Source organism: Vulpes vulpes, chromosome 12, assembly GCF_048418805.1.
Source record: "Vulpes vulpes isolate BD-2025 chromosome 12, VulVul3, whole genome shotgun sequence".
NCBI classification, from domain to species: Eukaryota; Metazoa; Chordata; class Mammalia; order Carnivora; family Canidae; genus Vulpes; species Vulpes vulpes.
In genome coordinates, this window is record NC_132791.1 from 13,228,058 (window position 1) to 13,255,887 (window position 27,830).

At 38.1% G+C, this 27,830-nt stretch overlaps 1 protein-coding gene across 19 annotated transcripts in view; it reads right to left on the bottom strand.

The window, feature by feature from the left end:
• The window catches only part of SLC44A1 (solute carrier family 44 member 1), a 192,394-nt gene that overhangs the window by 47,506 nt on the left and 117,058 nt on the right, over positions 1-27,830 (bottom strand). For 10 of the 19 annotated variants that reach the window (XR_011995462.1, XR_003235584.2, XM_072727798.1 and 7 more), the window contains 7 exons: positions 27,216-27,355; positions 25,827-26,013; positions 24,746-24,911; positions 23,037-23,193; positions 22,232-22,315; positions 9,402-9,539; positions 1,790-2,026 (listed from right to left, as the gene is read on the bottom strand). Coding sequence is in view for 12 of the 19 variants with exons in the window: in XM_072727798.1 (XP_072583899.1) it covers positions 1,790-2,026; positions 9,402-9,539; positions 22,232-22,315; positions 23,037-23,193; positions 24,746-24,911; positions 25,827-26,013; positions 27,216-27,355 (1,109 nt within the window). In the remaining 7 variants the exon portion in view is untranslated. Of the gene's footprint in view, positions 1-1,789; positions 2,027-9,401; positions 9,540-22,231; positions 22,316-23,036; positions 23,197-24,745; positions 24,912-25,826; positions 26,014-27,215; positions 27,356-27,830 lie in introns of all 19 variants that reach the window. The other 9 variants (XR_011995460.1, XR_011995463.1, XR_011995465.1 and 6 more) reach the window with 1 other exon arrangement.

Here is a 27,830-nt window from a genome sequence, read left to right on the forward strand (position 1 = left end):
TCAAGGTTAAACGGAACAACAAGAGCATTTTACTCCATAATCCAGCATTTACGCCCTCTCTTTAAAATAACCTTAGAAGGTAAAAGAAAGCATCGATACTACTATGTCCAGAACACAGTTTTTACCAAGCCATAAATGAGCTACTTAAAAAAAAAAAAAGCCTATCTGGCTTTGAAATTACTCCATAAAGCAGGAAGACAGGAAGTAACAACCAGAACTTGTGGTCAAAAGTAGTTAAAATGGGATTGTGCCCCAAAGGAGACATTTCTATCCTGTCAAAGTTTATGGAGTACTTCTCTATTAAATATTTCTCATCATTCTTACAGGAAACACTAAAAGAAAAAAAGTGTATTTTTTTTACTCAGCTTCTGATCAGGGGTTTAAAAAACAAAAACAAATTCTTCTTCCTTTTTTTTTTAATCTACACCCACATGGCACTGGAATTTATAACCCCGAGATCTAGAGTCACATGCTCTACCGACTAAGCCAGCCAGATATCACCAAATTCTTCTTCTAAATGCCTTCATCAGCAGGGAGGTAGAATGCTCACAAGTCAAATTCCATCATGAAGACAACCAGTTAGAATTATAATTCAGACATTATGAAAAAGTCCAAAATTTAGCTGATGGTGTTCTCAGTGAAAGAGATCATCAGTACCAAATATGTCCGTTAAATCATTTACAACTTTTGCAATTAGGGGGAAAAAAAGGAATCTATGTTATTTATTACCACATTTATTTTAGATTTAACTAGATAAACCATACTCCTGGGCAGAGGACTTGTTATCTTAGTGTCTAATATTTAGTCTTCAATGTTACCTACTCTTCAGGTAGGAATATTTCACTGCTTAACAGCAAAGTATTATTATTAAGAAGTATCCTTAATTTGGTAGCATTTGACATTGGTAACAGTATTTGAACCATTTAAATACGGTTTCTAAATTTTTAAAAAATTTCTATTGAGATTCGAAAACAGGGAAGCTGCAGAGGCTATATAAGTATAAAGAATGTAAATGTTAATACCTGTGTAAAGATGTGGATCTTGACTAATGGAAAATAATACAATCAGGGTCTGTTCATCTGTATTCATTACGCAACACCCTCAATTTGGCCTGGCATACTTAGGATAGTGAGTTTTAGTGGGGTTGATAGCAATAATATTTGGAAAGGTGATAGATGGAGAAATACAGACAGGTACTACAACATAGGAAGTCTTTGAGCTCTACTTTAGGAAAGGGCACTGAGAACATCAGTGGTCCAATGTTCCAATTCAAGGGCTAAAACTCGGTTTAAAAAGTCAATTCTAGGGATCCCTGGGTGGCGCATCGGTTTGGCGCCTGCCTTTGGCCCAGGGCGCGATCCTGGAGACCCAGGATCGAATCCCACGTCGGGCTCCCGGTGCATGGAGCCTGCTTCTCCCTCTGCCTGTGTCTCTGCCTCTCTCTCTCTCTCTCTCCGTGTGTGACTATCATAAATAAATAAAAATTAAAAAAAAAAGTCAATTCTATTCCATCTAATAGCAGAGAGGGAGGCAGTAGTATGACATAATGTGAACTCAGGGCTAAAGTGGGTATGGCTACAGCTTGGTGTATTTAAATTTTCCCATCCATGCCAAGGATGGGACCTTCTTCCCTGATTTCCCTATGACTAACCTCATTCCTGAACACTACAGGTATAACTCCAAATTACTCAGTTACATATACTAGGAGTGAATTACAGAGAACGTTTTGCAAAATATTTTCACTAGTATTTTTACCCCTAAAGCAGTCGAGGGCATTTGAAGTACTTACCATCAGCACTTTATCCATATAGAATTCTCTGCCAGGGCTCCCATCATTGTATTTTGTATCAATGGCAAAACACAAGAATAATACATCCACTACCATTTCGTAAATGGACAGGAAGCAATGAGCGACTAGGAAAGCAAAGAGGCAGACGATGATCAGAGGCAGCACCCATACTGTGTAATCTTGCTGGTAGTTGAGCAGCATAATCCCAGCCAAGCCTGTGCTGCAGACTATCAGCACCTGAAGCAGAGAGAACAAAGAGGACACTTAATAGCCTACAACAGAAAATCACCATTTCTTCATCATTTGCAGACTTCAAGTTCCCTTCAACATGTGTAAATGATGGTCGCATACATTCATTCTACCTCAAGTTAGGAAGTATAATTCACATATATCCACGGACACGTATACATATATATCACATAAATAAAACAGAATCCGTTAAACACGTCTGGTTTAAATGAAAAATAGTCATGTTTTCCAAATGTTATGCTGGTTCCTTAAAACTTCCCATATTTAAGCACCTTTAAAACTTCCCATATTTAGCAATTTTTAAAATCAAGGTATGCATATTTTAGAAAATTCCCCTAGTAGCACTTAGAAGAAAATTACTGACATTCCAGGGTGTTGCTATGTACTTTTTTCTAAGCACTTTTACATATATGAAACAGTATTATATATGAATCATTAAAATCTATTCATTAATATTTATAGCATCATTCTAAATGTTTCATAAATACTTAGCCACATAATTTCATTTTAGGGGTGATTTAAAATTTGACTGGGCTTCTCCAACTGGAGACTTCTATTGTTTTCTGGTATAAATAATGCTGCAACAAACATCTCTAAGGGTTCTTTCTTTGTTTCGTATTTTATTTCACACAGCATACGTGGTGAATTTAATATGATTTGCCTTGAAATTTAGATTTGGATTACCTTGTGAGGAAAGAGGTTGCCACAAACATCCATCATAGAAGAATACAAGAAATAGCCAATTTGCTTATTGTCAAGAATGACCGACTCTGATCTTTCCCATGCAGCACTTTACATTTCTTGTGGTTCTTTTAATACATTTTAGTTCGGTTTTTCAATCTCTATGAACGGTTTATGGCGAACATTATCATCCTCATTTTATAGACTGGAAAATGTGCTCAGAGATGCTAGGCAACCTGCCCAAGGTCACAGAGTAGAAGAGCAGACACCACCCAAATAACGGTGTTACAATGCCAACTCCAGCACTATTTGTAGGTAAAAACTCAGGAAATGCTTGGATTTGAATATAAAGCAGTAACAGGTTTTATTGAATCCTGAACAGAGTTTTGCTCAGCCCCTTACTTGGCCTACCACCCAGCATTAAATAACAAAGGAAAAGAAAGAATGCTCTAGAATCACAGCAGCCTTTCCTTGTCCAGTGCTGAGAATGGTTTGATTGAGAATTCTCTTGCCTTTTCCCTACAATTTATCCACACCAAAGCACCTCTCCCTCATCATTTTAACCAAGAGTTATAAGGCATTAGGTGAAAAATTGATCAGGCTATAAATGACCCTTCTCAGATTTAGGGAGCAAATCTGGGTTTGTCCAAAATTTGAAAGACCCTCCACCATTTTTTGAGGCACTCAGGAATCCTCTTTAATAGTTACTTATTTTCTGGGGTGACTTCTACAGATAGCTAATTATATCTGTTTTCTTTCACTCTTTTTGGTTTTTAGAATCAGTTATTTCTTATACTCATCTTCAAATTTTTGATATTCATCCTGCAGGACTGAGGGTCTTTTGCTCTCATTATACCACCCGAAGTTAAGCCACATTTGAAATGTTAAAGTCAATTAAAGGGAGAAGGTATGGCTCAGACAAACCAATGCTGAGACCAAAGCTGTTGAGGTGGGAGGCTAGATATTGTCATATGAGAAAAATCTTCAAGAATTAATGATATTTAGCCAAAAAGGTCAAAGAAATATAATAATTACTCCCAAATATTATGAAAGGGTATCATCCATTTATTCAAGCAGAGGATACATTAACGGTTCTCAAACGATAGAGGAGATAAGTATCACTTGGGGAGTTTGTGAATAACACAGATTCCTGGGCCCCACCCCTAGAGTCCAATAAGGGGAAGCCCAGCAATATTCATTTAAAAAGTACCTAAGGTCATTGTGATAAAGTCCACAGCCTGTAAGAAGTACTGGTCTGTATCAGTGATCTCCATACTGATCACAAATACCCGAGGAGTATTTGAGGGGATCACCTAGGACTTCAAATTGTCTTTCTCATTTATTGAAATTTTTTAATACTATGATTTAGAATACATAAATTATTAAACACAGCACATATATTAATAAATATAAATATATTAGGAAGTGGGCTCAAAACTTTTTTCTAATAAGACATATGATTTAAAAAGTTTTGACTCTTCTGCAGGAAGGAAAGGGTGCTAGTTTTGTAATCAGAAAGATGTAGATTTGAATCACAGAGTTAATACTTTTTAGTTTTGTAACTCGAAGCAAGGTCAAATTTAACCTGAGTCTGTTTTTCTGCCTTTAAAGGAGACATAATAGTACACACATCCCTAAGTATTAAAATAAGGCATTCTGAAACCGTACAGTGCTTGGCAATCATTGTTATTCCTTTCATTTCCACCATAAATCTTGCATTTATGATGTCCTTTCCACATGGAACTCAAAGTTTTGAAATATTTTGTTTACCAGTAAAATAGCACCTATACGTAATAATTCATATCCTCATTTTTAATTAATCAATACCAAATAAACTTCCAATGATTAATGTTAGAAAAAGTATTATCAAATAGAGATAAAATAATTTCACACAGAAGTGAGGAGCTTGAGATTTTGTGGGTATTTTTGTATAGTTTTATTGGGCAAATATGCACTATCTACTGGACTTGAAAATGTTTAAATAGCTTGTAAATCTCTATTTTTTATCTGTGGGGGCCCTATAGGCCAGTGATCACAGTTCACAAGCCACTACATTAGAGGACCTAAGATCCCTCCCAAATCTAATTTACCATGCCATGAAACTACTTGGGTTCCATGGAAATGGGATCCATGGCACTGTCTTTGGTTTTCTTTTAAATTTAGGGATTTTAAAATTAAATCTTAAGTTTTAAGACAATTTTGAATTCATGGGTAGGTGTGAGAAATAACACAGATGATTCCATGTACCCTTTACCTAGTTCCCGTCAATGATTACATCTTGTAAAACTACACTATAGTATTGTACAATCTCATAACCACAGTATTGACGTCAACATAGTCAAGATACAGAACATTTTCATCATCACAAGGATCCTTCACCTTACCCTTTTTATGACTATTCCTATTCCTCCCCCAACCCCATCTCTAACTGGGTGACCACAAATCTGTTCCCAATTTCCACAATGTTGTCATTTTAAGACTGTTTCAAGCCCCACATTCGGCATAGAGCCTACTTAAAAAAAAAAAAAGGTATCTAAGAATGTTATATAAATGGAATCAATACAGTATTTAATTTTCTGGATTGGAGTTTTCCACTCAGCAAAATTCCCTCATGATTAATCCAAGTTGTATATTATCAATAGTTTGTTCCTGACACTTTTATTTTTTTTAAATGACTTTATTTATTTGAGAGAGAGTGAGTGAGTGAGAAAGAGCACAGGCAGGGGGAGGGGCAGAGGGAAAAGCAAACTCCTTGCTCAGCAAGGAGCCAGGATGACATGACGTGGGGCTTGATCCCAGGACCCTGGAATCATGATCTGAGCCAAAGAACAGACAGTAGGTGCTTCACCAACTGAGCCACCCAGATGCTCCCTGTCCTTTATAATGCTTATTCAGATCTACCCACTTGAACTATCTGATCAGAAAACTATTTCTGCATACTAGTAGCCACTTTTAATTGTAACGAAAGAAATGCTTTCAAAAGATTTCCTGCATTCTGTGATCAGAACTACATTTTAAAAAAGATAACTAAAGAATATTTATCTCAGTATGTTGAAAACCCAGAAGACTTTATTCCCCTCTCAATTTTTTCCCTCCTTTTTTAGTATCTTGATTAAAAAATAATTTATCATCCGTGGCTTTTTTACAGTGTTACAAATTTTGTATTATTCCAACTTATATGTTTCTGGAAAGCAATTTAGCAATGTACATCAAGAAACCTATTATGTACTTTGACTCATTAATTCCACTTCTATGATTCTGGGCTCAGGAAATAAGGATCGACACAGGCAAGGATTTGTATACAAAAGTTTCACAGTATCATACTTTATATTCATAAATGAGAACAGTTTAACCGTAAAAAGAAATTGGAGGTTTGGTTAAATAAATGATGATACAGCAATTGCTTAACCATGTTTAAAATATTTTTAATAAAATAGGAAAAGCTCATAACATAATATTAAGTGAAAAGAGGGATATAAAGCTGCCTTTTCTACTAGATTTTAAATTCTTTTTATTGACTAGTATATAACCAGTACCCAGAAAAGTCCCTCACACATTAGTAGTGGGCATTCTAGAATATTTGTGGGATGAAAAAAAGGTTATGATAAAACTAGAGAAAAAATTTTGACAGGTCACTAAGCTGCTGAAAAACTCAAAGTCAATTTTAAAATATTGTATTCTATCATCTCTATATTTCTCCATTATAGAAAAATCCATATTTATTTATTTTTAAAGATTTTATTTATTTATTCAGAGAGAGGTGGAGACATAGGCATAGGGAGAAGCAGGGTCCCTGTGGGGAGCCTGATGTGGGACTAGATCTCAGGACTCCAGGATCACGCCCTGAGCCAAAGGCAGACACTCAACCGCTGAGCCACCCAGGCATTCCAAAAATCCATATTTTATAGAGATTATTATGGTAACATAGGGGAAGGGGTTTCGAATCACTCATATTTTCAATATCTAAAGATATTTTCAATTCCAAAGATAATCATTAACATTTTGAGATAGTAATTCTTTTTCATATGTACATTCTTAAACAGTACTTAACAGTGATAGTCCAGTAGTTTTACTCAGCCTTTTCGCTTATCATATTATAAACTTTTAATGAAAAATATGGTCTAATAGGTGAATAATAGTCTGCTATTATTTCTAACCATTTCTCTATTGTTAGGCAGTAGATTTAAAACAAACTTTTTTTTTTTTTAAACTTAAATTCAATGAACTAACATGTAGTATATTGCTAGTTTCAGAGGTAGAGGTCAGTGGTTCATTAATCTTCTATAACGCCCAGGGCTCATTATATCACATGACCTCCTTAATGTCCATCACCCAGTTACCCTGTCCCCCAGATCCCCACCCTCCAGCAACCCTCAATTTTTTTCCTAGAGTTCAGCATCTCTTATGGTTTGTCTCCCACTCTGATTTCATCTTGTTTTATATTTGTCTCCCTTCCTCTATGGTCCCATTTTGTTTCTGGAATTCCACGTATGAGTGAAATCATATGATAATTATCTTTTTCTGATTGACTTATTTTGCTTAGCATAATACCCTCTAGTTCTATCCATGTCATTGCAAATGGCAAGATTTCTTTCTTTTCTTTTTTTTCTTTTTCTTTTTTGATGGCTGGGTCGTATTCCATGGTGTATATCCATATCTTCTTTATCCATTAATCTGTCAATAAACATCTGGGCTCTTTCCATAGTTTGGGTATTGTGAACATTGCTGCTATAAACATTGGGGTGCAGGTGCCCCTTCAGATTACATCTGTATCTTTAGGATAAATGCTTAGTAGTGCAATTTGTTAGGCAGCAGATTATTTGCAATTGGTAGCTATTAGAAATAATACTCTATTTTTCTGTATTTAGAATTATTTCTAGTAGTGGTTTACCATCAAGAGAATTCCTGAATCAAAAGACTTCTTAAAAAAAAAATCCAAGGGCAAACTTAATGTCAGAGCATAGTGACTTAAAACTGAGAAACCAGACAGACCTAAGTTTGAACTCCAACTTTGCCACATTCTAGTTCTTTAAATTTGGGCAACGTATCTAGTTCTCCTAACTTTGGTTTCCTCTGCTATAAAATGAAGGTAATAACAGTGGCTCACCTTACAGGGGAGGATGATTAACACTTCACATAAAATACATTCCTCAGTACCTAGTGCTGAGCAAGTGTCTCCATCAGAGTTTACTAAAATCACCATCATGATCAAGTGCTGCTCCTGAATATAATTTTCTGTTACTTTTCTAATATGGCTTCTCTTTTATTTTAATTGCTCTGTGTACACATGTTCTTACTTTAAGTTGCCTCATATCCTTCTTAGCAGTAGATAAATTATAAATATGTAAAACATAAAATAGACAAAAAATCTGAAGCCTTCTTAAATTAGTCATATAGCATATAAATAACAGCAATAGTTAATAAGAGTGTCAAACACTACACTCAGTCCTTAACATGGATTAACTCATTCAGTCCTTACTATAAAACATTTCCTCTTGTAAGAACATGACAAGGACAAATCCAACAGTCATAATGTAAGTTGAATTACAGATTCTCAAAATAACTGCACAGTTTTTTAATAAAACTTTTCAGATGACAGTTGCCTGAGAACTTGAAACCACACTGTGCTATCCATGCCTCTATACATCAAATATTTTTTCCCTTTCAAAAACATTTTCAAAACACAGTGGCTGGAGTAACCTAAATGTTTAGCAGTAAGAGGATATTTAAGAATGGCATTTGATAAAATACTTTCCATCATGATAATGAATAATTATGAAGATTATCAGGGCAATATGAGAATTGTATATGATATAATATGAAGTACAAAGGACAGAACAAACTGGTATGATGCTATGATTGTTATTCTACAGAAATATAAGCCTACAAAAAACACTGGGAGGGAATATATGAAAATGATATTATTAGGCTATAATGGTGTCAGCTCAATTTTTCAAATTTTCTGAGTATTTAATGGTTCAAACTACAGATACAAAGAAATCCATTATATTGTTATTTATTATTTTGCAGATTTTAAAAGTACATAAAAATTACCTCTTTTCAGACACTTTAAGGACAGGTAAGTCTCACTTCCTAAGAGCTCTGTTTTAAAGGCATTTATACATAATAACAGTAACAGCCAACATTCATCGAGAACGTAAAATGTGTTGAGCACTGTCTTAGGTACACTACCCATATTATGCATCTAATCCTCATAGCCCTACAGGTATGACTCTATTATTATCCCACTTTCATACACGCACAAATTGAAGCACAGAATGGTTATGTACCCTGCCTTGGTCACACAGCTAGTAGGTAACAGAACCAGGATTTAAACTGACGCAGTCAGACTCCTGATGCAGTACCCCTAACCACTAAGCAGACTGGTTCTGAATTCTTTACAGGTCAAAATATGTAAGAAGAAACATGGGCAAATTACTTAACTGCTGTGTCTCCGTTTCCCCATTATAAAAATGAGGATAATATTAGAACTTCCTTTACAAATTTGTTGTTAGGATTAAATGAGCACCATAGATACTTAGAACAGTATCTGACACAAATTAGGGCTTTGTAAGTGCTTCTTTTATATTACATATATTTAGTATTTTGGTGAGCAAGATATTTTTCATATATAAATATGCAAAAATTGACTTTATGTTTCAGATAACATATTTGGTCTTACCTTGCCTAGGAATAACATGAAATCCCCCACTGTGTTGATGGCAGCCACCCGTAAAGCATTCTCCACCAGAATGACAAAGGCATCCTTCGCGGAGGTGCAGAAGTTGGTGCTGTTGATAGCTGTGGCTGTGTATGCATTCTGGACCAAAGCAAAAAACAATATTTTCATCAATAAATGTAATTTTACTCTGTTAAGATATAAACCAAATAATATGATTAAAGCATAGCTTGTGAAAACAGTTCACAGTTAAACTCACGCCTTTGGTGAGATATAGGTTAAGACTTAGCACAAGGAAATGCTAGACATTTAAAAAAAAACTGATATGGTAAAAAGAGCTTTTTGGTTGGCTTAGTTTTAGTCCTTCTAAAATACTGATATTTATTAAAGTATGCACAAACCTTTCCAACATCCATTAAGTTCTTCCCTGCCTTAGGTAAATCAAACATAATTTAACCTTTCCTAGATGTCTCAGGTTCATCATTATGAATATCAGTGATGCATTATTACCATTCCAGTGATGCTTTAAAAGCTACACAAATAGGTAAAAGGCACAGGGATGCTGTGTTGTTTTATCTGGAACACCTGCCATCTACCTCTTTGGTGCCTTCCACTATGCTATCATTTCTCACAGTACTTGTGGTAGACAGCGGTTTGTTGCAAACATACCCTCCTGGGAGTAGGACCCCACATCCCCTTTGAGAAAACAGTCCTTCCCCATTCTCTTAGAGTCTGAGTGAGGGACACTAGCTCTGGCTCTGGGGGTGGGCCTAGTCTGATGTCGGCTGATCAGCATGTTTTACCCACCTCCACAACAACTGGTTCTGGGATTGGTACATACACTAATAGAGCCAATGAAAGCAAAAGATGTTCCCTAGGGCTTCTGGGAAAAAATAAGTTTCCTTTCTCTTCCACAGGAGCTCCTGACAAACCAGCTCTCATTTTCTTGGATAGCAATGTGTGAGGGTATGAACTGCCATGGCTGTTTTGCCAACATAATGCGAAGAGCCTGAAGCTGCTGGAGGTCCCAATATGAAAGGGAGGGCAAGGCTTCCATCACGGGGGCGGGGGGCGGAGTGGTAGGGGGAGAGAGCAGAGAGAAACCAGTTACTTGTACCTGGTGACAATGTTTGCATGATTAGGAGCCACATTTCTGGACTTTCCAGCCACACAAGCTAATACATTGCTAAGAATCTTTCCTCCCAATCTCTCTCCACCCCTTCCTCATGCTCTCTTTTTTAGGCCAGATTGAGCTGGCTTTCTGTCCCTTGTCATACGGAGTCCCAGCTGACACACTTTTATTCAATTATACCTGCTTCTGCTGCTCCATGTCCTCTCTGACCCTCTGTCACAGACTCTGATTTTTTTCCCCCTTTTAATACTGCATTCTAGAATAGGATTGACATTTTCTGGGAAATGTGAATAAATACTAGAACATCAAATACATCTAAGTTTTAAGAAGGGAAAGTATGTAGACTTTGTGACTAAAACTTATCCTGGGGAATTTTTGGTTTAGTGCGGACTTAAATTGTTGGTGAGTCCAGAATGTTACAGCTGTTGGAAAACTGCCATATAAAGGGCTTACTTTACATTGTCCTCTTTTTTTTAAAGATTTTATTTATCTATCTATTTGTTTGTTTATTTATTTATTTATTTATTTATTTGAGAGAGACAGAATGAGAGAGAGGGAGAACATGCACCTGGGAGCAAGGTGGAAGGGAAAAGGAGAGAGAGAATCTCAAGCAGACTCCCCACTGAGTGTGGAGCCTCATGTTCAATCTCATGACCTTAAGCCAAAGCTAAGAGTTAGACACTCAACCGACTGAGCCACCTAGTGCCCCTGTAAGGTTTTTTTTTATTTTTTTATTTTTTATTTTAAGAGATTTTATTTCTTTATTTGAGAGAAAGAGAGAGTGAGCACAAGTTGGGTATGGAGCAGAGGGAGAAGGAGACTCCCTGCTGAGCAGGGAGCCCAATGTGGGCTTGATCCCAGGACTCTGGGATCATGACCTAGGCTGGAGGCAGATGCTTAAGGGACTAAGCCACCCAGGTGTCCCTAAAGTCTTTTTCTTAAACTGAAGTATACTTAACATACAATGATACATTAGTTTCAGCTATACAATATAGCGACTCCACAACTCTGTAAGTTATACTCTGTTCACCAGAAGCGTGGCTGCCATGTGTCACCATACAGTATGACAATACCACTATCTTCCCCATTCTGTACCTTTCATCCCCATGACTTATTCATTCCATAATTGGAAGCCAGTACCTTTCATCCCCATGACTTATTCATTCCATAACTGGAAGCCAGTATCTCCCAGTCCCATTTAAACACTGAGCTTGGGAGATATAGTCTTTAATTTATGAATGTTCCTATTGTATGCTTGTTAATAGGAATTTGGCATGAAATTTGAGTCACCAAAAAATTAACTTGTTATTTTACAGTTAAATTCATCGATTGAAAACACAGAATATTATAGGGCCAAGGAAAGAAGACTATACGGGTAGGGCACTACTTTTTCAGCGAGGAGGCAGTAGGATATAATGATGCTCTTTGAGAAAGATAACATGATTTTACTACATATCACTCCATCAAACAAACCAGGGTAATTTGTTATCAGAATATACTACTTCATTATGTTTACAGTTCTTTTTATCTCAAAAGCTAATATATAGAGTGTTTTAAAGAAATAATACTATTAAATTGTTCTGGTAGCATTAGTTTGCTGCTTGCTCTCATATATTGTCATCTGCCATTGCTTCTTATCAGCTAAAAGATAGCAGGCACCAAAGAGTCAACTACCTAACTGCAGTGCAGTGGTCTACATTTTACCTATAAAGCTTCTTTTGAAATATTCTACCAAATGCCTCAATGATATCAAAATAAACTATACTTTTGATCTTATGTAACAGTAACTCTGCTGAAAAATGATGGAGAAGAACTTCCCAGGCCTGATCTCTTCTCAAAGAACCAAGACCAACCAGTTCCCTCTATACTCAAACACACAAAAAACCCATTTAACAATTTATTCTAAAGCAGAGATTGTCAAACTACAACCTGTGGGCCAAAGCTGGCCTGCTGTCTACTTCTGTAAATAAAGTTTTACTGGAACACAGCAATTTTCATTTGTTTACATAGTGTTTATGGCTGTTTTCATGCTACAATGGCAGAAATGAGCAATTGTGACAGAGTCTATATGGCCACAAAGCCAAAAATATTTACTATTTGGTCCTTTACAGAAAAACTTTGCTGTTGACTCCTGTTCTAGAGTATTGCCCAGTATCAACATCAACCTTGTTTATAGTCCACGAACCCCATCTTCTCATCCCTTTTGAAATACAAACCACATTTCCTCATTTCCAGTCTTTTAGTACCTTTCTCTACGACTTCTGACAACTGACAGATGTCTGTGGTGATTTGAAACAGAACATCCCATAAGGAAAACACAGGAAAATACCTTATTTCCCTTATTCTAAGACATGATCAGGAGACTAATGAACCATTTAATTAATAACAGGTTCTCAGGGGGAAAATACCTGCCATATTAACTATGTATTATTAGATGCTTTCCGAAGCTTAAAAAAAAAAAAAAGGCACTATAATATCTAGAATCAAGGATACCGGATAACCCATTTAAATCAAATAGTTACTCTCTTAAACTTTACCTCCTCAATGAGTATCAAGAACTCACTCTTAACTAAGCTATTCTCCCCTCCCAGTTTGTTTATTTACTTATTTTTTAAAAAGATTTTATTTATTTATTCATGAGAGACACAGAGAGAGAGAGGCAGAGACACAGGCAGAGGGAGAAGCAGGCTCCCATAGGGAGCCTGATGCGGGACTCGAGACACAGAGAGAGAGAGGCAGAGACACAGGCAGAGGGAGAAGCAGGCTCCCATAGGGAGCCTGATGTGGGACTCGAGACACAGAGAGAGAGAGGCAGAGACACAGGCAGAGGGAGAAGCAGGCTCCCATAGGGAGCCTGATGTGGGACTCGATTCCAGGACCCCGGGATCACAACCTGAGCCAAAGGCAGACGTTCAACCACTGAGCCACCCAGGTGCCTCTTTACCCTTCCCAGTTTGACCATGACCTTCTTTGAAAGATATAGAAGCAAGAGAGGATCCACATACCTCCAACCTCTCTCCTCTGTTATCATCAGACCAGCAAACTCAAAGAGGGTCTAACATCTCCAAACTACGCCACAGAAGTTTTGTTTTTCAATAATTCAGAAGAAATTATTATTCCTCCTCTGACCTGCTTCTTTCTTCTCTTCCCATCCTGCCCCACCCATTCCATCTACCCTTTGTGGACATGGAAGGAGGCAGCAATAATTTCTTTTCTCCACTCCTCAGTTTCAGGGTTGGATATATCACAGAAATTTAGCTTTCTTGGCAAAATTCCTACAGATCTGTGCAACTCCTTTGTATTCAACCTAACTGAAAAAAAGTTAAGTGGATATTTCATAAGCTCTTTCTCCCACTCCTAAGGCAGGAAGATGAGCTGCATGTGACACACAAAGGTCAAGATGACCTCTTCAGGAATAAAATTGTGCTACAGATCACAGCAGGCCAATGAAACTTTCCTTTCACTTCTATACCTCCTAGTCTGAAAGGATTCACGCTAAGGCTCTCAAGAAATTCTGAGTTCTCTGTGGCTTTCCCTATTACTGTTCTCTGAACTTTCTGTTCAACTACTTGGTTGAGATTTTTACAGCCCACCTACCTTCACAGACAACCTTCCTGATCTTGCGCTCAACTGCCCACAGAGAGGCAAATGATGAACATTTAGCCAGTGCCCAACATCTGCTCAGGCAGGATATAGGCTTGAGACTGTATAACTCCCAGAAGGAAGATAAAAGGTGATTGCCATCCAGGAAGCTTTTTAAAAGGATGACTGTTAGGCCCAAGGGGTCCCTGGTAGCATTTGTATGTGACAGGATGAGGTATAAAAGTCCTGGTCGGGGCACCTGGGTGGCTCAGTGGTTAAGCATCTGCCTTTGGCTGAGGTCACGATCCCAGGGTCCTGGGATCGAGTCCTGCATCTGGTTCCCCATAGGGAGCCTGCTTCTCCTTCTGCCTATGTCTCTGCCCCTCTGTGTTTCCCATGAATGAATGAGTGAATGAATGAATAAAAAGAAAAAGTCCTGGGCATGTGGAAGAAAATGTTAGGGTAGAAGGTCACCATGTAGATAACCCAGGCCTGCTTGGCCACATGTTCCGGAATACTGCTTCCACATTTTCACACCTTTCTTTTCTTCACTTACAGAACTAGAAATTCTCTTGAAATTTAAAATCTGTATATAATAACTCACTTACTAGGGCAAGATAGACAACAATGGTAGGAAAAGGGAAAAGGTACATGCAACTCTACGTGTGGATCATTATAAATTAAATAAGGGAAAATATAGTGAAAATTATCCCTTTCTTATTTTGAGTGAGGAATGGGGGACAAAAAGCCCAACAACCTATACCATACGTTTCATTCAGTTTGGTTCCTTTATTTTTTTTTTTAAAGATTTTATTTATTCATGAGAGACACTGAGAGAGGCCAAGACACAGGAAGAGGGAGAAGCAGGCTCCATGCAGGGAGCCCGATGTGGGACTTGATCCCAGGACCCCAGGAGCTGAAGGCAGATGCTCAACCATTCCTCAAGTGTTGTCATCTGCCATTGTTAGTTTGGTTCTAAATTCTTAGGACTTTTTAAGGCATATACGAATTAAAAATATGTTGTAAATCTTAAATTGATTGTCATTAAAACCACTGCTTCTCTTACTTTATAACACAAAACATGAAAATTTGAGATGTTTGCATGATCTCTATAATAATCTGTACTTTAGTATTTTTTATGATGCATAAAATGAGTATATATTTATATGAGAAATGGTGATCTCATGGCAAGAACTGGGCAAACTTAGTTTTGAAAACTTCCTCCATCTCTAGGTCATACGATTTGCCACAAGATGCTAGTCTCAACTTTCTCATCTGTAAGACAGAGGAAATGAGCCTTCCTTACAGAGTTCTAGAGAGAAAGTGATAATATATATTAAGTGCTTAATGTAGTATTAGGTAGTAGGTGCTCAAAAAATATCTTTGCAACTGCATAGAGAAGAGCTTTATAATCTTAAAAGCTTGGCAGCCAGAGAGCAGATCCGTCTAGTATTAAACACACTACTTCTAAATGGTGTCAAAGCAAACCAAGGGCTGAATAATGCCCACAAGAAACAGATTTTAGTTGTAACAGTCTCTCCACCTAAAGTGAATTCTGTTAGATGAGGTGTACAATCACCTTCCTGGTCACTTAAGATACGCACTTGCAGAAACAAAGAGCAGTTCACAGTTCACTCTTTTTATGTGCAAAACTCTAGCACCTATGCTATAAATAATAAATGGCTTATTTTGAAAATCCAACGGTCCTTTCTGAAGCCAGCTGTATTTTCCATGCAGTTTGGCACTGGACCATGGCTTGGGCTTTTAGAATTTCATACCATGCTGCAAAAGGATTCTGGTCTCCTCTACCTTCATTATCAATACTCCTCTACTATTAACCTCTAAATTCTCTAAAGCACTGGCAATAAGCTGATGGCTTATGGACAACTGACTTTTTTTTTTTAAGATTTTATTTATTTATTCATGAGAGAGAGGCAGACACAGAGGCAGAGGGAGAAGCAGGCCCCATGCAGGGAGCCCGACGCGGGACTCGATCCCAGGTCTCCAGGATCATGCCCCGAGCCAAAGGCAGATGCTCAAACACTGAGCCACCCAGGTGTCCTGGACAACTGACTTTTGGTGGCCTAAAGACCTTATTTGTCTGGCTCATTCAGTTTTTTTTTTTTTTTAGTTGTCAACATTTTAATAGCAGGAGACAAAATGCAAACATCCAGAATTCTGGCTTCACTTGAGAAAGTGGAAGAGTTAGCAACTGTCTAGAAATTCTCACATGGCAAGAGTATATCAGAGCTAAAAAGTGACTGCCCTCTGGGGATGCAATATGAACTCCCCAGTTTACTAGTCTCTACCACTTTCTACTGCCTTGGGCCCAGTCTGCTGCACTCATTTCCATGAGTAACCTAATGCTCCTCAACTGTCCTGCAGGGGTCTGCACTGTCCAGCCCTACTCAAGGCTTTTGACTTCAAAGTTGCATGATGGGCAGCCCCGGTGGCACAGTGGTTTAGCGCTGCCTGCAGCCCAGGGTGTGATCCTGGAGACCCAGGAACGAGTCCCACGTCAGGCTTCCTGCATGGGGCCTGCTTCTCCCTCTGCCTGTGTCTCTGCATCTCTCTCTCTCTCTCTCTCTCTCTCTCTGTGTGTGTCTCATTAATAAATAAATAAAATCTTTAAAAAAAAAAAGTTGCATGATGATCTCAGGAGTGACAGCAAAAGAAAGGACAGGAGGAAAACAATGCAACAGGCATTAACTAATTGTTAACCATTTCCAAAGAGTAGACACAACAAATCTCTGGATGGGAGACTCTACATGTAAAGTGTGAACGAACCACAGTGCCTAGCACATGGTAAGTGTTCAATAAATATTAGCTGGCATTAAAATTAGTATTATTATTTCACTGTACTCTATTAAACATTCCAAAGATAATTTCAGAATGTAAACAGGTGACTTGAAAATAAATTTTTGAAAAATAAGAATGAGAGGAATTTGTATTATAAGTGTTAGAGATATATAATGAAGCTATAAAAAATAAAAAAAAAATACCCATTGTATCCAGAAGAAGAAGAAGAAGAAAAAGAAAAAGAAGAAGAAGAGGAGGAGGAGGGAGAGGAGGAAGTAGAAGAAGGTATAGTAATTAGATATTGCAGTACTGGTGTAAAAGCATAGGCAGATCAATAGTACAGAAAAGAAAGTCCTAAGACATACTCAAGTATGATGTAGAAGAATTTAGTACATGATTAAAGTGACGTTTCATAGCAGAAGCAAGAATAATGACTAACTGGCCATGAGACAACTGATTAAATCCCCAACTCAAAAGTATTAAAAAAAAAAAAAAAAAGGTAAACATCTGAAATATTAGAGGAAAAAATACTGGAATAATTATTTGACCTTGAGGTGGGAAAAATCTTTCCAAGCATAAAAGCTAAGTAAGAAAGCGTTAAAAAAGTCTGAAAGACCTGCCAGGAGAAAAATAAAAACCACTGCACATTAAAAAATGTAAAAGAAACTAACTGTGAACAGTATTATACAGTAAGAGTCATCATTACAGAGGATATGCTGTGTCCAGGCACAGACTCAGAGTACTACAGATACCATCTCTGCATCCTCATGGTAATGGGCACTACAGATACTATTATTATCCTCGTTTTACAGATGACTGTCTTATCAGTCTATAAGCAATGTCTGATAAGACATTACTACACTGAAATAAAATATTAGAAACTTTTTCTCAAAGCTAATAGTACATATTTCAATAAAGGTCACTTTTATTAGCACAGTGAGATCATGGGTGACTTTGTTTTCTCTTGGTTTTCCAAACTCTTCAGTATTTTACATTATATTTACTTTTAAAGAAAGTAGATACATCTTTAGAACTACTTCTCGTTTTATCTTTGCCAGAGCTCTCTTATCTTAGAGTAAAACATTGGGAGTTCTTTATAAAACAATAAAATGAGGGGAGCAGGAGAGAGTGATAACGGTTACTAGGTGATGATCAAGAGCCAGGCACTGTAAGAGGTGATTTATCTGCATTAATATTTCATCCTTGCCTAAAGCCTATGAGGATAGGTATATTTTTCTCTACTCAGTGAAGAAGGAAACGAAGATTCTGAAGTTTCACTGGACTTGCCAAATAATTAAACTGTTGGGATTGAAACACACCTTCAATATCTGGGCTTTCTCCACTGTATATCCTCCCAATTATCCATCTTGTCTTCTCCAACAAGGCTATAAAAATATGGACTCAATCCAATGCGTATGGGAAAAAGAAACTTCATTTTCAGGAAGTGATAAATACTAGAGACAAAAGGAAAGGTGTGAGCTGCCTGTTATCTTGGTGCCAGCTCAGGCTTGATCTCTAGCACAGCACTAATCTTGTAACTGCCAAATGTTTGTGACAGCACTGAGAAGAATGTCCCTTCAAACACCAGCAGATCATACTCTTAGACCTTACTGGTTCTTTTTTTTTTTTTTTTTTTCAAATTTTAGAAGTCTCTAAAGCTCATCTATTCAGTACTGCCATGATTCCTGTCATCTTAAATGCTTTAAACAGACGGGTGCCCACCCAACTCTGAAACATTTCACAGGAGCAAGGGTTTAAAAAAATTCCACTGGTAGGGCACCTGGGTGGCTCAGGTCAGGGCCTTAGGGTCCTGGAATCAAGCCCTGCAACAGTTTCTCTGCTCAGCAGGGAGTCTGCTTCTCCCTCTGCCTCTCTCCCCTGCTCATGCTCTCTCTCTGCTTTCTCTCAAATAAATAAAATCTTAAGAAAAAAATTCTACTGGCAACAGATACTTCTGCTTAACCTGGCAGGAAGGGTTCATTAGAACACTTTTTTTTTTTTTAAATTTCTAAAAAAGATTTAATTAATTTATTTATGAGAGACACAGGGAGAGAGGCAGAGACATAGGCAGAGGGAGAAACAGGCTCTGATAGGGAGTCTGATGCAGGACTTCATCCCAGGACCCCAGGGTCTAGCCCTGAGCTGAAGGCAGACGCTCAACCACTGAGCTACCCCCAGGTGCCCTGTTCCGATGTCTTCAGTATGTTGACCTCAACTCCAGTGAGATTCCTGTGAGAAAAGGAGACATGAAGCACTCTGGTAATCAGGCCTGATAGCGTTTCATTTCCAAACAGAACTAAGTATTAGTTCAGAATCACTCTCTCTAAACCTAAACTCACTTATTTATTACTATTTTAACAGTACCCTTAAATCTTCAATGAAGATCCAAAGTGTACAAAACCTGTACAATAAAGACCAACTTGAAGTTTGGATATATGTCTCAGGACTGTCAGTACTAAAATGATTAATGTTTATTTAGCATGGGATGAGCTGAGAACCTTGGATTTTTTCACTTGCTTACCGAGCATGTTAACATCGTGTGATTTGTTCTCTTCCTTTTGTATACCTGTACATTTCCTTTTTGAGACTCTTTCTTCTGGTTTTACATCACACTATTAGTCTTTTAAAATCCAGGTATTCACTGATTAACAATTCATTTGGAAAACATTTAAAGACCACCTGTTCTATACCAGATACTGGAATAGTTTCTAGAGAGACAAAAATAACTATGATCCCTGTCTTTAGGGAGCTAAAGGTCTGAAGGTGGAAATAAAGAGGTAATGGGATCCCTGGGTGGCTCAGTGGTTTAGTGCCTGCCTTTGGCTCAGGGTGTGATCCTGGAGTCCCAGGATCTAGTCTCATATCAGGCTCCCTGCATGGAGCTTCCTTCTCCCTCTGCCTATGTCTCTGCATCTCTCTTTGTGTCTCTCATGAATAAATAAATAAAATCTCTAAAAAAAAAAAAAAAAAGAGGTAAACAGATGATTTCCATTTAACATTGTTAGTGTTTTCACAGAGGTATGAATCTGTTATGTGGAGGGTCAGCAGGGGGGCTAGGATAATGAGGGAAGACTTCTTTGAAGCGAAGCTCAAGGTAGAATCTTTAAGGATTAGTAGGAGCTATTCAAGTGTTAGAAGGAACTCATTTCAGGCAGGTTTGGAAAACTGCAAAGAGCAAAAGATTCCTCTTGGGAAGATGGTAGAAACTGAGAATGAAGAGATGGGTTTTGCTTCTTCTCTACAGATGAGCAATTTAGTGATGGGTACAAAATGTAATGATGATTATTTTTAGTACTGCATCCATCAACTCTTCGATAAGGATGACTTGGTCCCAAACCAAATTTTAAAGAATGTAATTTTTCAGATTGCTATGGCTATTACTAATTTTTTTAATAATGACCTTCCAAATACTTTCCATCCATACAATATTACAATTGACAAGAATTTATTTTGCTAATGAAATGTCATGCCTACTTTTTTTCATATTAACCATAGAACTCCAATAAAGCAAAATTCCAGTCATGCTCAATGCCACAGCGAACAGGACTACCATCCTCTGACTACCCTCGAGTGAATGTAAGTACATTGCTACTCTTGAATCACTTAGAGGTAAATGGTGAGAAAGCCCATTTCTGGGATCCCTGGGTGGCGCAGTGGTTTGGCGCTTGCCTTTGGCCCAGGGCGCGATCCTGGAGACCCGGGATCGAATCCCACATCAGGCTCCCGGTGCATGGAGCCTGTTTCTCCCTCTGCCTATGTCTCTGCCTCTCTCTCTGTCTCTCTGTGACTATCATAAATAAATAAAAATTAAAAAAAAAATTAAAAAAAAAAAAGCCCATTTCTATCTTTGGCCTATTAGATGAGGGCATTGGCACATTACAACTGATTTTCAAGTAATGCAGAGAAGTTGTAAAAAAAAAAGGAAGAGAAGAAGAAGAAAGAAGAAGAAAGAAGAAGAAAGAAGAAAGAAGAAAGAAGAAGAAGAAGAAAAGATGGGAAGAGTGCTTCAAAGAGAGTCCTGTGTGCCTAGACACAGCAAGACATAGCACTTCCTCTGAGACTATCTCCCAGGCTAATATCATAGTCTTTTTTTAAAAATTTTTAAAATTTTTATTTATTTATGATAGTCACAGAGAGAGAGAGAGAGAGAGAGAGAGAGGCAGAGACACAGGCAGAGGGAGAAGCAGGCTCCATGCACCGGGAGCCTGACGTGGGATTCGATCCCAGGTCTCCAGGATTGTGCCCTGGGCCAAAGGCAGGCGCCAAACCGCTGCGCCACCCAGGGATCCCTAATATCATAGTCTTTAAGCAGCTGGATCTCCCAGAAAAAAGTATCAGGATAGACAGCACACTAGTCTTAGACAATAGTAGACAGAGCAAAAAAGTGAGTTTAAGTGTCACAATGACTTTTTACTAAACTAAAGCTTTCAAACAATATTCTTTCATTCATTCACTCATTCATTCATTTTAAAAGGTAAGCTCCATACTCAACATGGGGCTTGAACACACGACCCTGAGATCAACAGTCACATACTCTATGGGATGAGCCAGCCAGGTACCTCTCAAACATTTAAAGGAAGAATTAAAGAAATATGGCTAGCTTAGACAGATTCTTAGAGAAAATCAAAGATGAAAAGATGTGAATTAAGGGATAAATGTCTTTCCTGAAGATGAACCCTAATGATATTTTATCCTTATGTTACAATTAATTAATTATGAGCCTTGACAAGAATATACATCACTCTTAAGAATATGACAGGGCACTGGGGTGGCTCAGTTGGTTAAGTATCTGCCTTCAGCTCAGGTCATGATCCTCAGGGTCCTGGGATAGAGCCCAGCATTAGGCTCCCTGCTCAGCGGGGAGCCTGCTCCTCCCTCTCCTTCTGCCCCTCCCCCTGCTTGTGCTCTTTCTTCCTCTCTCTCAAATAAAGTCTTTTTTTTTTTTTTTAAAGAATATGATAGGGATCCCTGGGTAGCGCAGCGGTTTGGCGCCTGCCTTTGGCCCAGGGCGTGATCCTGGAGACCCGGGATCGAATCCCACATCAGGCTCCCGGTGCATGGAGCCTGCTTCTCCCTCCGCCTGTGTCTCTGCCTCTCTCTCTCTCTCTCTCTCTCTCTGTGACTATCATAAATAAAAAATAAAATAAAATAAAATAAAAGAATATGATAGAAATAGATATACACGAATAAGCCACAATGCATAACATCATGAGAAATATGTAACATCTTTCAAGTAAGCTCAATTATTTTATCTTGGAAGAAGAAATGATGAACCTATCCTTGAAAGTGAGTGTTAGATTTATTTTTTAAAATACTTCACCTGATTTAAATAGTTTAGGCACTTTTCAAGACACCAAAGGCAACAAATGCAAGATTTCAGCACACATCGGGCACAAGCATTTTCCTGGAAAGGACAAATTAGAAATAATTAAAAACCATCATATAGAATCAAACCATCATATAGAATATTCTAAATGTTAGAAAAATAAATAAAAGTAAAAAAAAAATCACAACCTATGTTTCAAAGGCCTCTGTACCCACCCTCTTTTCCCTCAAAATGTAATAGCTAAATTATTTTTAATCAATTTAATTCAACAGGTATTTAGTACCTACTGCATATATGATAAAGTCAGGTATACAAGACCAGAAAGGAACTTCTACTATTGTAGAAGAAAAAAAAGCTAAACATAAAAAAAGGTTAGAAACAGAATATGCAATAGATACTAGTGCTATAAGAGTGGAGGACAGAAGGAGATGATGTCATCGAGGAGGAGGAATCAGGGAAGGTTTCTAGGAAGGGGTGGCATATGAGCCAACCTGTGTTGAAATGTATATTATCTCCACAGTCAGGGATAGGGAAGAGGTTCCAAGGAGGAGGTGTGAGTCAACACAGAGGAAGAGAAGCACAGGATAACTTTGGGAAACCAGTGACATGATGGATTTTGCCACAGCATGTAGAGAGCAAGAGTAGGGGACAAAGCAGAAGGACTAGATTCTGCTTTGCAAGGATTTTGAAGAAAATGTTCACAGCTATGGACTTAGCATCACTGGGAGCTTTACCACACACAGAGCTGAGGTCTGGGGGATATGACCACAGAAAGCCCAGAAAAGTATTTTCTCCTTACCTTTCCTTTGAGCTGACTGTGCATGTACATAAGGATCATTCGTGGAATTTTGACTAACGTGATAATGAAAGATCCTTTTGCCACAGTACCCAGGTGATAACGAATAAGGCGATTCACCGATGCCAAAATAGGTGTAAATGGCAAATTCCTTTTATCCCTGCTTAAAAAATAACCAAAGACATTTAAAACAAAGGCTAAATACAGGAATGGTTCAGAGCCCAATGCAGTGAAAAATTAGTTCATCTAAAAAAAATTCTAGATTTGTGACAAAATGGGAAAGTAGTATACAACTAATACAAATGCTGCTGATGTACCAAATAGAGTTAATGTTTCATTTCTCTATGGTAGTTTCATGGGGTTCTTAGGCTCTAAGACATTAACTAAAATTAAACTGTGCTTTGAAAGCTTTTACTAGTAAATACAGAGTTAAATGTACAATCAAAAAATGGAACTTAAAAAAGATGTTCTGGGGTGCCTGGGTGGTACAGTTGGTTAGGCATCCAGCTCTTTTTCTTTTTTTTTAAGATTTTATTTATTTATTCATGAGAGAGAGAGACAGAGAGAGAGAGGCAGAGACACAGGCAGAGGGAGAAGCAGGCTCCATTCCGGGAGCCTGACACAGGACTCGATCCCGGGACTCCAGGGCGGCACCCTGGGCCAAAGGCAGACGCCAAACCGCCGAGCCACCCAGGGATTCCCCAGCATCCAGCTCTTGATTTCAGCTCATGTCAGGATCTCAAGGTCGTGGGATGGAGCCTTACGTCAGTTCCATTCTCAGCATGGAGTCTGCTTAAAAGACTATCCTTCATCCTCCGTCTCTCCCCACCTGCTCTCTCTCAAATAAATAAATAAATAAATCTTAAAAAAAAAAAAAAGGAAAGATGTTCAATCTAGACCAGGTACTTCATTTTAATAGAAAACTAAAAGGCCTACAGCTTATATTCATCTCTGAAATTAGGAATGGGAGTCACAATACTGTTCTGACCCAAATAAATTAAAAAGGTTTGTCGGGACGCCTGGGTGGCTCAGTGGTTGAGTGTCTGCTTTTGGCTCAGGGCATGATCCTGGAGTCCCAGGATAGAGTTCCACATTGGGCCTGCTTGTCCCTCTGCCTGTGTCTCTGCCTCTCTCTCTGTATATATCTCATGAATAAATAAAATCTTTAAAAAAAAAAAAAAAGGCTTGTTGTCCTTTGATGGACCTTTATTTATTTAATTTTTTAAGATTTATTGATTTATTTTAGAAAGAGTACAAATGTGAGGGGCAGAGGGAGAAGGGGAGAGAATTTTAGGCAGATTCCGTGCTGAGCACCCCACCCAGGGCTTGATCTCACTACCCTGAGATCATGGCCTGAGCCAAATCTAAGAGTCCGATGCTTAACTGGGTGCACCACCTAGGTGCCCCTGATGGACCTTTATATAAAGTAAAAAGTACATAAGACACTACAAGATTTATTTTTCTGCCTAATATAATTGAAGTTATGTCATGACCTGCTGTTCTAACTTTTTTGAGAAACTTACAGAAAAGTATAAAGATTAAATAACAACCTCCCATGTTCCTACCTCTCAGGATTATCAGCTATAACATTTTGTCATATTTATTTCCAATTACTTTTTAAAGAAATAAAACCCTTACCAGCCTTACTTCTATCTCCTTCAGACACAATCACTTAGAAGATCTTAAGTTTTTTGACAAGAATAAATTCTCACCTAGTAAAATAGTATGTTACCACAGCTCCTGCCACAGTCATCTGCTGACACGCTAGGATAAATTCACTGATCCAAATCAGGCCCACCACATGGTACCACCACATGTATTGCAGAGGCCCAGAAACTTTAAACTCCACAAAGCCTTGCTCATTCTGAACAGCGCTGCCTGGGAAAATAATCAAGGAAGGAAAGAAGGAGCTCATAAAGTACAAACTAAGAAATATGGCTGTTAAATATAAGAGATTAATCTAATTTCCAACAACAGTCCCTCCTACCCCCAAACCACAAAATTTATGATCACGGTGCTATTTAATTAAGAGACAAAAATAATTATCACTTGAAAAGCTGTGAAGCCAGACATTATACATTTAAGCATTTGTTTTCCCCAAAGGCATCATATAGCTTTTAAAAAGTGTTCTATTTGAATATAGTTCTTACCACGTCAGTTAATTTAGGCATGAATTTTCAAACACTTCAATCTTTTTTCAGGGCTCTTTTATTACTCATCTAATAATTATAGATATCTCAATTATTAGCAAAGGACAGAAATTAATATTATATTCAATTAGTGAATGCGTGTTGAACTGCCAGAGAAGTTACATACAAGCACACTATCCTTATGCCACGCATCACTATTAATTCCATTTAGGGTTAACTTCTGATATAAAGTGTAGCTACATGCAAGTCTGAGAGTCTAACTACAAACAATATCATCACCAGAAACTCTACGTAGGTTCAGATCTTTTCCAAATTAGAAAATCCCGAGGAAGCAAGTTGATCTTTGGCTGTAACTGGGGTTTAAGGCTGCCCCACAGCTGCACGGAGTTCATTTGTCCATCTTAGAATGAATCCTAATGTCTGAATCAGTACTGGACTTCAAAGCCATGACCTGTCTGGACTTACTTTGGGAGGAGGATCTAAAAATCATGAATAGGGAATGGGCTGTTGAAGAATCTTAACCAAATTCATTGCTAGTTCCAATGGCAATCAGAGGTCTAAGAATTCTATCTGAAGTTTTAAAATAATTTAATACAAATCAGATTCATCACGAATAAGGAGAAGCAGCAGCAGGTCTTCTTACCAGTAGTGCCAAGAAAAAGAAGTGTCATGATCCAGTATGCCCAAAACAAGACAAGAGCAAAGAAAGTCCAAAAGGGTTGGAAGACTAGCAGTGGCAAGTGGATGAAGACTTTGCCAGCCACGTGGAACAAGGCAATGGTGAGAGCAACACGCTTGCGCATGACCAACATTATCAGGAACAATATCACCTGTAAAGAGCAAATGCAGAGAAAGGTTCCAGTTACTGCCCTAAGCAGTGAATACAGAAACCAAATGATGGTGGAAATTTTGAACATTACACTTCATCCCACATGGGGGAAAGGTTATTCTCTGAATCCCAAAAATACTTTATCAGTGTTGTGGCATTTAGCATTCTCAATTGAATACTGAAAATATCCTTAAAGCTAAACATAAAAGGATTTCTCAGTTTATTAATATCCTAGAATTCTCCTAACTTTCCTTTTCTACTCATTAGGAATCAAAACATGTTGTTTGTCAGTCAGGATGAGGCTCTGAATTTATTTGAATAGATACATGCCTGTCACTCTGAAAACAGGGGAGATCATATGCCATGACTACAAAAGGAGGTATTTGCACTTCACCTCTGTTATCAGACCAAGAGCTCCTAAAGAGCAGGGTCCGTGTCAGATTCACCCCTTACACACCCTCACTGTGCCCTGGGTGAGGGTGAGTGAACTATACTTAAAAAAGAGGGGAAAAAACTATTTAAAAGACGATTAATATGCATTTGTATAATAATAACAAGCAAATACCTTTTGGCACCAATGGTTTCATGTTGCCTTTATTTTTTATTTCTAAAGCTCAATTAAAAGCTTGGGATTGGTCCAAGAAATGGTCTGAGATTTTTTTTTTTCTTTTCTCAGAGAGGAGAAGGAGATGAATCAAAGATATGGGTACACATTATTTAACCACACGTTCATCAGTAATTTACTCTACAGTGCCTAGGCAGTGAAGTTCATCTCTAACTTGGAATAATGTTGTGAAAAGTTTAAAAGAAAAAAAAGAGGAAAATAATTAGTACACAAGGAAATGAAATGATATGAAGTGGTGTATTTCTTAACATACTTTAGTAAAGAAAACCACTTTTAAAAAGGGAATTATATTATGACAGCAAAATAATATGTTTTTACTAAAAAGGATAATATAAATATTCTGGGGGAAAATCCCCTCTTAACGAGCAGGCAATGCAGAACCAAATGTTGCATCAAATAACACTTATCAATTAGGGAAGCCTCCTGAAGACTTTTTAATGTTCCATGCCTATGGGACACAGATTTCATCTAATGCAGCTCAGGGTTAGGCATGCAATTGCCAGAGGTGGGTTTCTGCTTCATTAATGATCCCTGTAAATAAAAACATAAACCTAAATGATCCACCCGAGCCCACTCACTGTGAACACTGTGGCTGAAATGGCATAGATGAGGAGGGCCCGAAGATTGTCTTCAGCTATCTGAAGCTGCTCAGGAATAACTGTTTCTTTGGGAGACCTTCTTTGCTTTGCATACAGCCACCACAGTACCCCAGTGCCACCTGCATTCAAAAAACAATTGTTTTGGAAATAACAAGCACAAGGAAACGCATAACATAAATCTTCATTTTCCCGGATCCTTCCTATACATCACCATGGGACTAACGCAGCAACAATCCATTTGGCTGGGAGGTGTGTGGCTGTCACTTTTTGCAGGCATAAGGGGAGCTCCAATTACTCCATTATCATCATTCACACTAGGTAGTTAAGATATCTTTCAGTACACCAAATAAATGTCCTTCAATGGTATTTATTATTGACACTGAAGCTCAGAGAGAGCCAAACAAAGACAAGTACCCCTGAGAGGAACTGACCATACAGAGAGAATCAGTGCCTGCTGAGACTTGAGGAGCTTGTACGGAGTTAGTAAGGGTCACAGAAACCAGCAATGAAGCTGAGGAAGGCCCAGATCCTCTCTGCTGTGCTACCACAGTAACCCCAGGGCCTCGTGCAGACACAGTCATGCAGTTAAGACAG